Source organism: Jaculus jaculus, chromosome 4 (assembly GCF_020740685.1).
Source record: "Jaculus jaculus isolate mJacJac1 chromosome 4, mJacJac1.mat.Y.cur, whole genome shotgun sequence".
Lineage (NCBI taxonomy): Eukaryota > Metazoa > Chordata > Mammalia > Rodentia > Dipodidae > Jaculus > Jaculus jaculus.
The window spans coordinates 166,048,857-166,063,076 of NC_059105.1; the positions used below are offsets into that span (position 1 = coordinate 166,048,857).

Sequence of the window (14,220 nt, forward strand, 5' to 3'; positions counted from 1 at the left end):
GGAGGATCACTGTGAGTTCAAGGCCACCCTGAGACTACAAAGTGAATTCCAGGTCAGCCTGAGCTAGAGTGAGACCCTAATTTGAAAAAACAAAACTAAACAAAACAACAACAACAAAAAAGAGTTCAGGGTCATCTTTGGCTACATTTTGTGTCTAAGGCCTTGAATGCCTGAAACCTTGTCTCAAAAGAAAAAGGTGGGCTGGAGAGAAGCCTTAGCAGTGAAGGCACTTGCTTGCATAACAAGCACAAAGGATTCAGGTTTGATTCCCCCAGGACCCACATAAGTCAGATGCGCAAGGTGGTGCATGCATCTGGAATTTGTTTGCAATGGCTAATGGCCCTAGCACACCCATTCTTTCTTTCTGCCTCTCTCTTAAATGAATCAATCAATCAATAAATAAATGAATACATATTAAAAAGGGAAATTGGGCTGGACCTGAGGAGAGAAATGACCCAGTGCACTCCACCCCAGCCCCAGCTGAAACCACAGATGAATAGGGGAAATGAGCAAAGTGCTGCTTTCTCAGTGAACATGATATCAGCACAAGGGTGAAGGAGACAGAAGCTGAGGACACTCAACACCTACCAAACCAGAGATCCAGAGGCTCCTAAGTGCCCTTCACTGAAGTAGACTTAAAATGCTCTCAGCATGGCTCAGGAAATTTTGTGGAAGAGGAGGTGGAAAGAGTGTTAGAGCCCTATTTTGTACAGAGACATTGCCTCTCCCCTCCCCCAAAATTCATGATCCACAATCCCCATGAGGTTGACCTACATCTCCAATGAAGAAGGCCTCTTCAGAGGAAGGCAGGGAGGAGGGATAGGATGATACCAACATGTATTGTTTATATACTAAATATGTCCATATCTAATAAAACTTTTAAAAAATTCAAACAAAGAGTTGAATTAAAGTCCCCCAAGTCAGTAAGTAATCAAAAACACAGTGCCAGAGGTAAGATACTTCCCTATAAGATGTTCAAGGAGGCCATAGAGGCCCCTAACACAATTAGATTATTGCCATTGCTTTTGCTTGACCATCAAAACTGATGTTAAGTCCCTATTGCTGAAGATACCATGTGCTTCTATTGTAGGACATAGAGATATTAATGTGGAATTGAAGCTGGACACTTCCTTCTTTGTGGCTAGCCTTCATAGTTCTGGAAAGTGCTATGTAGGCTGCTAAAACTAAATTCATCACCTGTTTCAACCATCTGTGGGCATTTCATGCTCCATCTCTGACATCCTGCCCGAAAAAATAAAAAATTGTGGCACAGGTGCAAGAGAGGTATGACTGTTATGGATGTAGCCAACCATTTTCTAACTGGATTTGAAACCCGCTCCATAGGAAGGAATTCAGGTTTGGCACTTTAAGCCTGTTCAAAAGCCTATGGCTGAGGAAATCATGGGTCTTGGGGGTAACCTACTAATGTTGCTATAAATGGGTAGCTGTTAATCTTCCTTCTAAATCCTTATGCTTATAGTCAGCAATGAGTGCTGTGCTTAGCCTCAGTATTGCCAGTTTCATTTATGAGTAGGCAGTTGTTAAGCACAGAGCTATATAGGTGCCAAATGTTAGGAATAATTGACTACTGTATGTTCAGCCCTAAATAAACATCAATTACCCTTTCTAGGGCTCAGGAACATTATGGAAGAATGAGCCTAAAGACTGTAAGAGGCCGGGGATAAGGGGAGGGCTTGGGAATGCTATTTTCTGGCGATGGTATGGTGATTACACTCATGAACACACAACAGCTGTATTTTCCTGTTCAAACATTGAGCTAGTCAACATTCCAGCACAGGAAACAACATACACTCTGTATATTTTCCAAAATTACTCTTCCTCAAAGCTCTATTTATCTCCATAAATGTGATACAGAAGTATTTTTTCACTTTATTTGAATTCTCAATAAGGATGGCTGACTTTGAAGTACCATTTAACATGATAACCTCATTTGTAGTAATAAACAGAAAGTGTTCCTTTCTCAAAATTATTGTAATATTGATCTATGATCAATGATTGGGTTATCATAAGATCTAACTAGTTCATTTCTTCTGGGGCTATCCTCTAGCAATTCTTATTCATAAGCTATTTGTGTGATTTATCATGTTTTCCCTACTTACAATGCCATGAACAATTTATTTAGTTTTCAACTTATTTGGTTTCAGTGATCTCTCCAATTTGTCTGGATTATTCTGTTTTTCTTAGTGACTAATGAGAGGTACTACTTCTGAAAAAGAACTGACCTTTTGTTGTCTTAATGCAGTTTCCCCCAATTTATCCTTTGGCACTTAATAATGCTTGTAATTATTGTTGTTTTGCAGAAGTGTAAGCATTCATAGACTTTATATCCATAAATCTTTCTTTTGTAATTTCTCCCATTGTTTTTGTACATAGTCTTTTCCAAAACAAGACCAGCTAAATAATAATTTTTCCCTTTTATTTGTTTTTATGATGCTATTTTATGCCATCTAAAATTTATTTGTGGTATGAGATATTATCAGGTTTTCCTCATCTTATATTTTTAGCCAAAAAAATTTTAATACTGGTTCTGGTTTTTGAATAATATGAAATGCAGATACTCTCTTGGTTTTCAGAATCACTCTGCAACAGGTTACAAACTGACTAGCATAGTACTTCTGACCACCATGTGAATATAAACCTCTTTATGTCAAGTCATTTTACCAATGCACTCAAAAGTGTACAGTTTTGTACTACACAGTTGTGTGACAATTTTAAAATCTGAATTATTTAATAGGTCACATTCTTCCACTGAAATACATATACACTCTTTGCTAAAGAAATGCACATTTTTGCTATTTGGTATAAATTAAATGATGGAATGACCAGTTCTAAAATAATGCCAAAATTTAAATTAACTTAAATACATGGATTTCTTTAGTTGTAATGAACCGGTTTGTAGACTATGATATCATATCATGTTTTTATTACCCTCAACATTAAAAAAAATTGTTTGTTTGTTTTTTTCAAGGTAGGGTCTCCCTCTAGCTCAGGCTGACCTGGAATTCACTATGTAGTCTCAGGGTAGCCTCTCACTCATGGTGATCCTCCTACCTCTGCCTCCCGAGTGCTGGGATTAAAGGCGTGTGCCACCACACCCCACTTCTTAAAAATTGTTTTTGAAGTATAGTTTCACTCTTATTGAGGCTGACCTGGAACTCACTATGTAATCTCAGGGTGACCTCAAACTCATTGTGATCCTCCTAACTGTGTCTTCTGAGAGCTGGGGATTAAAGGCAAGCACCACCATGGCTAGCTATTGCCCTCCTTTTTTTATGATTTTTTTTTTTTATTTGACAGAGATAGGAAGAGAGAGAGAGAAAGAGAGAGGGAGGGAGGGAGGGAGGGAGAGAGAGAGAGAGAGAGAGAGAGAGAGAGAGAGAGAGAGAGAGAATGAGCATACCAGGGCCTCCAGCCACTGCAAACCAACTCCAGATTTATGTACTACCCCATGCATCAGGCTTATGTGGGTCCTAGGGAATCGAACCTGGGTTCTTTGGTTTTGCAGGCAAGCAGCTTAACTGCTAAGCCATCTCTCCAGAACTTTGTAATTTTTTTAACCCAGACTCTACCAGGTATCCTGTGCCTGCCCACTTTTGTGGGACTAGAATTGTCTTACATTCTTGTCCAGTTAGAAAATTTATCACCTATCCTCCCTCTTTTTTCATTTATTCAAAAGTGAGGTATTAATGTTTCAATTGTTACTGGTAGATCGGGCCTGTAATCTCAGCTACTCAGGAGGTTCAAGAGCTCATGGCCTGCCTTGGGGACAGAGTTCAATGCCGCCAGTGATTTAGTGAAAACCTGAACACAAAATAAAAAGTTAAACAAAAGGGTTGAGATATAGCTCAGTGGTAGAATGCTTACACTTTGTATAGCATGCATAGGCTGTGGCAATATTGAGAATATGTTACTTTTTCTTTTGGTAAGGTATATTCATTTCCCTTTCAGGACACCATCATTGATGAATACCCATTAATTTGTTGGGAATGTCAATTAATTAACCCTGTTCCTCTTGGTAAAGGAATGGGTATATGGGCTGGAGAGATGGCTTAGCGGTTGAGCGCTTGCCTGTGAAGCCTAAGGACACTGGTTCGATGCTCGGTTCCCCAGGTCCCACATTAGCCAGATGCACAAGGGGGCGCACGCGTCTGGAGTTCGTTTGCAGTGGCTGGAATCCCTGGCGCGCCCATTCTCTCTCTCTCCCTCTATCTGTCTTTCTCTCTGTGTCTGTCACTGTCAAATATATAAATAAAAAATGAACAAAAAATATTAAAAAAAAAGGAGTGGGTATATGATGTAAGATGGTCCATTCAGATTTTCCTTTCTTAGACAATGATTTCTGTTAGGAAAGACTCACAAGAGGTTGAAGTTGGTGCAATCTGTGGCAAACTGTGATAGCAGCCCAGTTCCTCCCTGAATCCACACCCTTGCATGCTCATGCCTTCCTACAGGGATGGCACATAGTTTTCCGTTCCTGGACCATATAATTTGCTTCCTCCCTTAGGGTACCAGCATGGAGCTCACAGAGAGAGTTGAGGAAAGAGCTAGCACAATACGGTTCGCTTGCTCTTCCACCGCCGTCACCATGGGAAGCGCACACCCACTTAGCCGAGCCTCTCCCGATCCCAGGAGAGAGCAGTAGAAGGCAGCCAGACAAAACGCAGGGCTCCACCCACACACGACATGTAGTGTTTTTGCTCATGTAAGTGTGAGCAGCTTATGCGATGCATGTTTACATTTGTGTGCACGTGTGGGCATGTGAGTGTGTGTTTCGAGGGCGGGTCAATATCAGGTGTCTTTCTCAATTGCTCACTTGATTGGCTAATACAGGTTCTACCACCAAGCCTGCAGCCCCTTTATTGGCTATACTTTACCATCTGAGCCTTCTCCTTAGCCTCGATTATAGTAAATATATTCACTTTCTTTTTCCATGGTTTAAATTTTACTGGGCATCCTATACTGACATTGAGCAAATCTGACCCTAAGACCAGAAGCTCTTGTAGTGAATTCCAGCCTATATCAACGGACTTGCACAGTTATGAGGAATAAAGTGTAACAACTATTTTATTCATTCTTCTGATCCCTGGATTGGGTTTGTTCTGCTATGAGATTTAATTCACACGTGTCACGAAAGGGCAGCCACCTGCCAGGACTATTGTTCTTTATTAGTTACTGCTGCCTGGATTTCTAGAGAGGCTGATTTCCAGGCACCAAAAGGTAAGACCTTCTCTTCCTTCCCTTTGGTTCTGTGAGCTGAAGTCCACAGTATTCTGATCAATCTGCCCCTTTAAACAACAATTTAACCAGTCAATTTCCATTGTTTAAATCGAAGAACCTTACTCATTATGAACTAGAAAGCAATCATGAGGGCAGAATATATGTAGGGACCTTTCCATAAAGATCCACGGCTGCCGTCTCTGCCTACGGACCCTTTTGGCTTTCACATCACCAGTTTAGCTGGGTGTTCAGCACAGATGCTCATGTGTCAGCACATGTTGCTTTAAAGTAACCCAAAACCCAGGAAGCTGCCTAATCCAGCTGTGAATTTGATTCCTTTTTCTTTGATTCCTAAGTGACCAAGCAACAGAACAAAAACAAATCAGTTTCAGAACAGAAGCGACAGTGTCTATGACATCAAATAATTAGAAGGTATGACTTGTATGTAATTCAAAATGCATTTCCCTTTTTAAAATATTTTGTTCATTTTTATTGATTTGAAAGTGACAGAGAGAGAGAGAAAGAGGAAGATAGACAGAGAGAGAATGGGCATGCCAGGGCCTCCAGCCACTGCAAATGAACTCCAGACACGTGTGCCCTGTTGTGCATCTGGCTAACGTGAGTCCTGGAGAATCAAGCCTCGAACCGGAGTCCTTAGACTTCACAGGCAAGGGCTTAACTGCTAAGCAATGGCAATCAACAATCTAATTGTGTTAGGGGCCTCTGTGGCCTCCTTGAACATCTCATAGGGAAGTATCTTAGCCCTGGCACTGTGGTTTTGATTACTTACTGACTTGGGGGACCTTAATTCAAACTCTTTGTTTGAATTTTTTAAAATTTTTATTAGATATGGACATATTTAGTATATAAACAATACATGTTGGTATCATCCTATCCCTCCTCCCTGCCTTCCTCTGAAGAGGCCTTCTTCATTGGAGATGCAGGTCAACCCCATGGGGATTGTGGATCATGCATTATGGGGGAGGGGAGAGGCAATGTCTCTGTACAAAATAGGGCTCTAACACTCTTTCCACCTCCTCTTCCACAAAATTTCCTGAGCCATGCTGAGAGCATTTTAAGTCTACTTCAGTGAAGGGCACTTAGGAGCCTCTGGATCTCTGGTTTGGTAGGTGTTGAGTGTCCTCAGCATCTATCTCCTTCACCCTTGTGCTGATATCAGGTTCACTGAGAAAGCAGCACTCTTGCTCATTTCCCCTATTCCTCTGTGGTTTCAGCTGGGGCCGGGGTGGAGTGCACTGGGTCATTTCTCTCCTCCCATCCAGCTCTCGTCTGAAAAGAGAAGCATATTCTCCAACAGTGAAGTAGGCACCAGTTAAATGGGATAACCAAGATTAATTTAGAGACAATTTAAAGGGTGTAGACCCTCTTATAGCCCAAGATTAATGGGACATGGACAATGGAAAGAAGAATCATTATCTGAATATGATTTTGAGTTGTTTCCCAGTTCCAGATATGATTTCCTTTCCACTGAGCAGGTCTGTTAGACAAGCCAAGAGCAGTTGGTTACCCACCATGGCTGTGCACCACTATTGCACTTGTGTGAGCATCATGACAAGTTTGCTTCTGAGTCACTTACATTTTGAGTTGCTTTGGCAGATGATGTTGGCCACTTTCCCCCAGTAGCTCATGTAATGCCTTTTAGCACTAGATGGGATAAATTTCTGGGGACAGACTTACAAAGTAGTAGGTTCCCATATGGCCTTTTCATATAGCTTTAGTTTTGGTTAAATCCCCTCCTGTACCTTACCCTCAACTATCACTCCTGCTTAGCACCCACCACTATTCTGTCTTTATTTTCTTAATAAAATGTTTTGTAACTTTTGATGAGAAGATATCTTTTGATGAGAATATATCTGTATTGATTCCTTTAAACTGTGTCATGTATTTAATTCACATCTAATTATGACTCATGTTAAGATAGGTTCTTATAATTACTATAGAGCTTCCTGTTTCAGGCTTTGGATTGTTAAAGAAAGCAATTAAATATTTTATCTTGCTCTTTGGCACATCATCATCTAATTGGTTGTAGCATACTTGGAGTTCATAATACTGGACTGTTCCACTGGATATTCAAAACAATGAATATTAAGGAACAGAACAATTGAGTATTTAGAGATTGTGAGCTGTAAACCCACCTATAATTCTTAATGACATCACTGCTTCTCATGATCTTCATTATAAAATGGGTATAACCTTCCAGACCCACACTGTAAAAGCCTGGGAAAACACCACAAGTCAATATGTGAACACAAGAAGATATCCAATAAAGCCAATAGCTCAAAGGAGCATAAAAACTCTTAAAAAAATAGTGATTGCTAAAAATAGGAATCTTCTGCCAATGGGTTTGATTTTGGAGTCACTACTTTCTATCCAGAGGCTCTATACACTGTTATTATCAGAGGAATGCTAAGGTCATAAGAGAATTCCATCAGCTTCCTTCATGTGGTACTCTGAACTGTGAAGATGCTGCTTGCTGGGATACCATCGGTGTCCTCTAACTTGGACTGTCAGGAGTCTCAGACCTGTCATACAGTTGCCTCTGTGAGCAGAAAGTGTTCTTGCTGAGCAGGAACACAGAGTCTGTAATATGTAGGAACAGTGACCAAAAAAACAAAATATGCAATTCTTTTATTATTGAACTTTTTCATGCTTCCTCGCCCTTGCTCAGAAATATGTACATTCATGGAAACCACATAGGAAACTGGGTTTGAAGAAAAAGAAAAAGGGGGAAAAAATCACATTCAACCATAGACCTACCTATTTGTAATCAATGTGTGACCTCTGTTATGAAATTTGTGAGTAATTCACTTCCCACACTTCCCACTGAAGCCTACCCAAGTGAGATCTAACACTGCCACCCTGAACACTAATGAAGGAACTCAGTCAGCAGTACAGCTTGCCCTGGGGGACTCATTTTTCACATCACCAAAAAGTAATTTCTGTCATTTTCGGCCATATGGTAGCCTGGATTGTGAAGATGCAATTCTGTTCAGGAAATGCTTAAGAGTGTAGGTCCTAGAGTCTTCTGGGATCCAAATTCCTTTTCTGCTTTTCACTCAGCCTCACCTATGCCTCTGATTCTCAGCTGTAGATAAAAATCCTCACAGGATGCCACGACTTTATCATAAGCATTGATGGAGACAGTGCATGTAAAGCAGTAACACACGGTGTTAGGTATAGAACCTGTTTGATTATAGTTAGCTACCAGTCAATTATTACTAGTGGGAATGATAGTATTAAGAACTAGTATAGCATATGTGTAATGGGTATTTTTCTTGACACAGCCATTATTAATTCAGCTTTATGCTCTAAAGAATATCATCTGTTCTTTTATTATTAAAACTAAATATGAAATCTACTACAGGGGCTATCATGGCTTCTATTGTGGCCAGCTTTGCGTTGCTGGCAGGAAACACAGGGCCAAGAGCAGCTTGTGGGAGGGAAGGCTTCTAGACTTGAGGGGAAGCTCCATGATGGCAGGGGGAAAAGATGGAATGAGCAGAGTAGACATTATCTCCTAGCCAACCCCAATATCAAGTGGACAACAGCAGCAGGAGAGTTTGCTAAACACTGGCAAGGGGAAGCTGGCTATCATACTCATAAGCCCACACACAACAATACATCACCTCCAGGAGGCTCCAGTTCCCAAACTGACACCACTTGCGGACCTAGCTTTCAGAACATGTAACTTTATGGGGACACTTGAATTAAACCACCACATTCTGCCCCTGACCCCCATGAACTAACTGATAATCATACATGATGTGAAATACAATGCATTCAGTGCAAACTTAAATATCCCCACGGTTTTTATCAATTTCAATGCCCTTCAAACATCCCAAGAGTTCCAAGATCTTTTAACTGAACCATAACACCAAAAATAATGATAATAATAATGGCACAGAATAAAAATTCACATTGCAAAAGATGGCATTTGGCATAAAAAGGAAAAAAATGAAGTAATGCAAGACTTAAAATAGGGAAAACATCAAATTCTGTAGCTCCAAGTCCAATAACTCTAACCAGTGACACGTCTCCAAGTCTGGTAATTCTAAGTAGGGACACAACTCTGGAGCTTTAAATCTACTCTTCCAGCTAGGATGCTCATTGTCCAGAAAAACTTCACCTGAAACGATCAGCTCTCCTTGGAAGCCATCCCATAGTCCTGGCATCACCACTGGATCTCCACTGCAACTGGTTCATCCTCATAGCTCCACCAGGCCTCTACATGGGTAATCCAAAAAGCCTGCTTCACACAGCCCATAGCCAATTTCAAATTACAAAACCATGTTGCAAATTCAATGACCCTCTCTTTCCTGCATTTGTTATACTCCATAGTACCAAAGGAGCTACCAGCTTGTTAATCCAGCAGGGGAATAAATCAGACTTTGGAAAACAGGACAATCCTTCAGAATTCGAGTCCCTACTATGAAAACAGCCAGCATTCTTCCTGCTGTCCCAATGCAGATGAGCTGGCCCAGTGTCCGTGGTTGTTATCTCTCAAACAATTCCAACCGAATGGGCAGCCCTTTCAGCCCAAACATTTCCCTTTCCTCTACGCCACATCATTCTGCTCACACCAGCCTATTTTTACACAATTCTACCCTGCACGAGTTCTCAGGACACAGGTATAATAGCAAGCCTCTCACACAAACTGCCTCTAGCCCAGTCTAGGCAAAACTCTATCTTCCCCTTACAAGTCAATTCCCACAGTCCTTAGTTTTCACTGCATTTAGGCCTTTCAACTCTGACCAGAATAGTCCATCAAGCTGTCCTACACTTACAGCCCCATAAAGGGATCTTTTAGGCCAGTTTCAAATCTTTCTGCATTTCTCTCAAAAATCAACTCCAAAATGACCAAGGCTACAATCAGATTTCTAGCAAAAACAACTCCACTTCTCAGTATCAATTTTACTGTTTCAGTTAGTTTCACGTCACCAGCAGAAAACAATGGACCAAGATCAGCCTGTGGGAGGAAAAAGTTTATTTTGGTTTACAGACTTGAGGGGAAACTCCATGATGGCAGGGAAAAATAATGGCATGAGCAGAAAATTGATATCACCTCCCAGCCAACATCAGCAGCAGGAGAGTGTGCCAGACACTGGCAAAGTGAAGCTGGCTATAATACCCATAAGCACACACTCACATTACATCACCTCTAGGAGGTTCAAATTTCCAAAGGGCCACCAGCTGGGGACCTAACATCCAGAACACATAAGTTTATGGAGGACATCTGAATCAAACCAACAAAGCTTATGTGGCTACGAGGCAGGTACAATCTCGTACTAACACAATTATGCAATCTTATAGTAAGTAATTTATTTTTTTCTTAGCAGTTGGACAAGAGATGGTATTATAAGCTTGTTTTTTTTTCCACACATAAGATGATAACCTCATGCAACAGTGTCAACAAAAAATTTACTGTGTAGTTGTAAAATTGTACATACCTTCTAACATATAAGTGAGGCTTTTCCTAGCCAGAAAAGAGCTAAGACATTTTCAATATGGAACTCCAAATTTCCTTTAGCACTAAAATGATCACAGTGAGAAGTAAAATTACATGATAGGTTCTTTAGGACCTCCACAGAGACATAGTAAGCGAATGGCACACATGGGAATTATAAGAAACCTGGCTGCTCAGCATCCAAATTTCGAATTTCAAATGACCAACTCTAGTTTTATAGAGAAATTCTCTATCTTGCTTTGCTGATGTGGTTACATAGTCAGTTTTATCTTGTCTTTACAGTTCCACCAAAGATCTCCAACATTTCCTCGGATGTCACTGTGAACGAGGGCAGCAATGTGACTCTGGTCTGCATGGCCAATGGCCGCCCTGAACCTGTTATCACCTGGAGACACCTTACACCAACTGGTAAGCCACGATCCAGATTTCAGGTTACCACCTACTGTTAATGATGCTATTGAATCAAAGGGGAAAGCATTTGCCTTTTTATTAAAACACTGATAAAATAGCAACATTTGTGATCCCATGATCTTTGCTAATATCTTTATCTCTATGAGGCTTACAATGGTATGTATGTATGTATGTATGCATGCATGCATATATATATGTAAGTACATATACACAAACATAGGATGTTTCACTTAAAATGGAATAACTTCCAAAGGTACAAATATGTGTCTCTTGGGGAAATGTCCTTTATAAATTAAATTTACATTTTTTTATATCTATTGTCAGGCTTTGTAAATATATAGCACTCTGTTAACAAAGCATTCAGGAATAGCATACAATTATAAGATCCCTATAGTCCTGGACTTGTCATCTGGCCCTGAGATAGTCGTCATATGTAGCCTAAGCTATATAGGCACCCCATGGACCCTAGCAGCTAATATTAAGTAAAAATGAGAAGATGACTTCCAAGAATGTCTTCTATATCCTTCCTACCCCCATTCTCTTACCCTCCTCCTCAGAACTGGATTCCAAATCCTCCTTGTTTGTCAACATGATTTAAGTATTTTATTGTATTATTTGGGACTAACACCGATCATGCTTTCTTTTATACAAAACTGTTATTTTGCAAATACAATCTGTGCAGAGGGATACCTGCTCTTTATTTATTCTTTATAAGAGAGGATGGGATAGAGAATGGATGTGCTTTGTGCTTCTTGCCAATGTAAATGAACTCCAGACACATGTGTCAGTTTGTGCATCTGGCTTTACATGAGAACTGGACAAGTGGACCTGGCTCATCAGGATTTGCAAGTGAGTGCCTCTAACTACTTAGCCCTCTTCTCTAGGTCCTGACACCTGCACTTTAATTTTTACAAAAATAAGTCTTATGGCTCACACTTGATATACTCTTGTAAATTTTACATAGAATACCTAAAGTTTTTTTCTTTACTATTGACCACTTCCATAAGTATAAACCATGATATTTCCCTCCTACCACTCCTTTTTCCCCTCCTAAATCCTATCTCCAATGAAACCCATCTTTCTAGTTAGTCTCTCTTCTATTTTGATGTGCTCATTTTTTTTCACTCCAATTATGAAGGTCTTGTGTAGGTAGTGTCAGGCACTGTGACTATCAAGGCCATTTTGTGTCTGAAAGAGCATTGTAAGCAGTTTACAGATAATCACTTTAGAATGAACACTATCAAAAATGCAAAATTGGGCTCATAGTGAGAAATATCCTGAGATATCTCTAAAAAACAGGATAATGTGTGGTCATGGTATCTTTTCAAATCTCTGGATTTTGTGATGGGAGACTAGGGACCTTCATTTGACATTATGCCTCAAGTTAATTTCCACAGAACATTTACACCTACCTGGCAAATTAATTTTTTTTTTTTTTTTTTTTTTTGGTTTTTCGAGGTAGGGTCTCACTCTAGCCCAGGCTGACTTGGAATTCACTATGGAGTCTCAGGGTGGCCTCGAACTCACAGCGATCCTCCTACCTCTGCCTCCCGAGTGCTGGGATTAAAGGCGTGCGCCACCACACCCGGCTCAAAAAATTAATTTATTTATTTATTTTTAATTTGAGAGTGACAGACACAGAAAGACAGAGGGAGAGAGAGAGAATGGGCACGCCAGGGCTTCCAGCCTCTGCACATGAACTCCAGACACGTGCGCCCCCTTGTGCATCTGGCTAACATGGGACCTGGGGAACCGAGCCTCGAACCGGGGTCCTTAGGCTTCACAGGCAAGCACTTAACCGCTACGCCATCTCTCCAGCCCACAAATTAATTTATATTTAGGCAGTTATTCTTATTAGAGGCCTCTATTCTCTTAGGAACATGCCACTGAAAACCCATCCTTCTTAATGTATACAACCAATAATTTGTTTATAATATATAGAAACACAGGAGATGCTTACTTGAGAAGTAATAAACTCATTGACTCAAACAATCATTTTGTACCTGACATGGTAAAAATATATATGGAGGATAATCTGAAGTAGGAGCTTGTAAGTATCATACATCTTTGTCCTGAAATAAGTTAATTCTTGTAGCTTTATAGTTCTAGGAATATTCTATTAGCCCCAAATTTATACTGCCCACCCTTACCATCTAGCATTATTTTTGCTGACTGTAAATTAAATATAAAAGTTGTATCTAATATTTAACTATTTTATCAAAGATAACATCTGAAATCATTGTGTTTATTGTAATCTTTTTAAGAGATTGCTTAAATCCTTATATAATTATGTGTTTTAAAGTTAGGAAATTCCTTTATCCACAGTACCTCCACTCACTGGTGTTTTACTAAGCAATGGTTTGTTTCTTACACGTGGATCCAGAAAACTTTTATAAATTACTTTACTGTATTGGCTATTAGTAATCTTATGGCCCAACCTATGGATGATTTGAAAGAACATAAATAACAATCTATAAATTATGCATAAATAAAATTGGTTTAAACGAAACTACCTGAAATGTTTGTGGCATCAAATTTTACTACAGACCACACTGCTCTTTTCATACCATTATTTTATCTTCTTTTGTAAATACAATACCTAGAAATGTAGTTAAATATATGTTATAATTTTTAAAAATATTTTATTTTTTTATTTTTATTTATTTATTTGAGAGTGACAGACAAAGAGGGAGAGAGAGAGAAAAAGAGAGAGAGAGAATGGGCGCACCAGGGCTTCCAGCCACTGCAAACAAACTCCAGACATATGCGCCCCCTTGTGCATCTGGCTAAAATGGGTCCTGAGGAGCTGAGCCTCGAAGCAGGGTCCTCAGGCTTCACAGGCAAGCACTTAACCGCTAAGCCATCTATCCAGCCCTATGTTATAATATTTTAACCTCCCATCATAATCATGAATATTCTACTTGAGCCCTGAATATCTTAACTTTGTTTGATGCTTTAAGTCAATTAAAAACCAGAGGATCAGTGATATGCATAGAAAAGGCAGTACTTTATGTACTTAGAGAACTCTAGAGACTTCAAAATAAACTAAAAAAAAAAAAAAATCAAAACTGATGTATTCCTAAGGT

At 39.8% G+C, this 14,220-nt stretch overlaps 1 protein-coding gene across 3 annotated transcripts in view; it reads left to right on the forward strand.

Annotated features, from left to right (window-relative positions):
• Positions 1–14,220, forward strand: part of LOC101603243 (limbic system associated membrane protein) — a 2,270,239-nt gene that overhangs the window by 2,035,767 nt on the left and 220,252 nt on the right. For all 3 annotated transcript variants that reach the window (XM_045146785.1, XM_004666854.3, XM_004666855.3), the window contains one exon: positions 11,006–11,131. In XM_045146785.1, the coding sequence (XP_045002720.1) occupies positions 11,006–11,131 (126 nt within the window). The remainder of the gene's footprint in view (positions 1–11,005; positions 11,132–14,220) is intronic.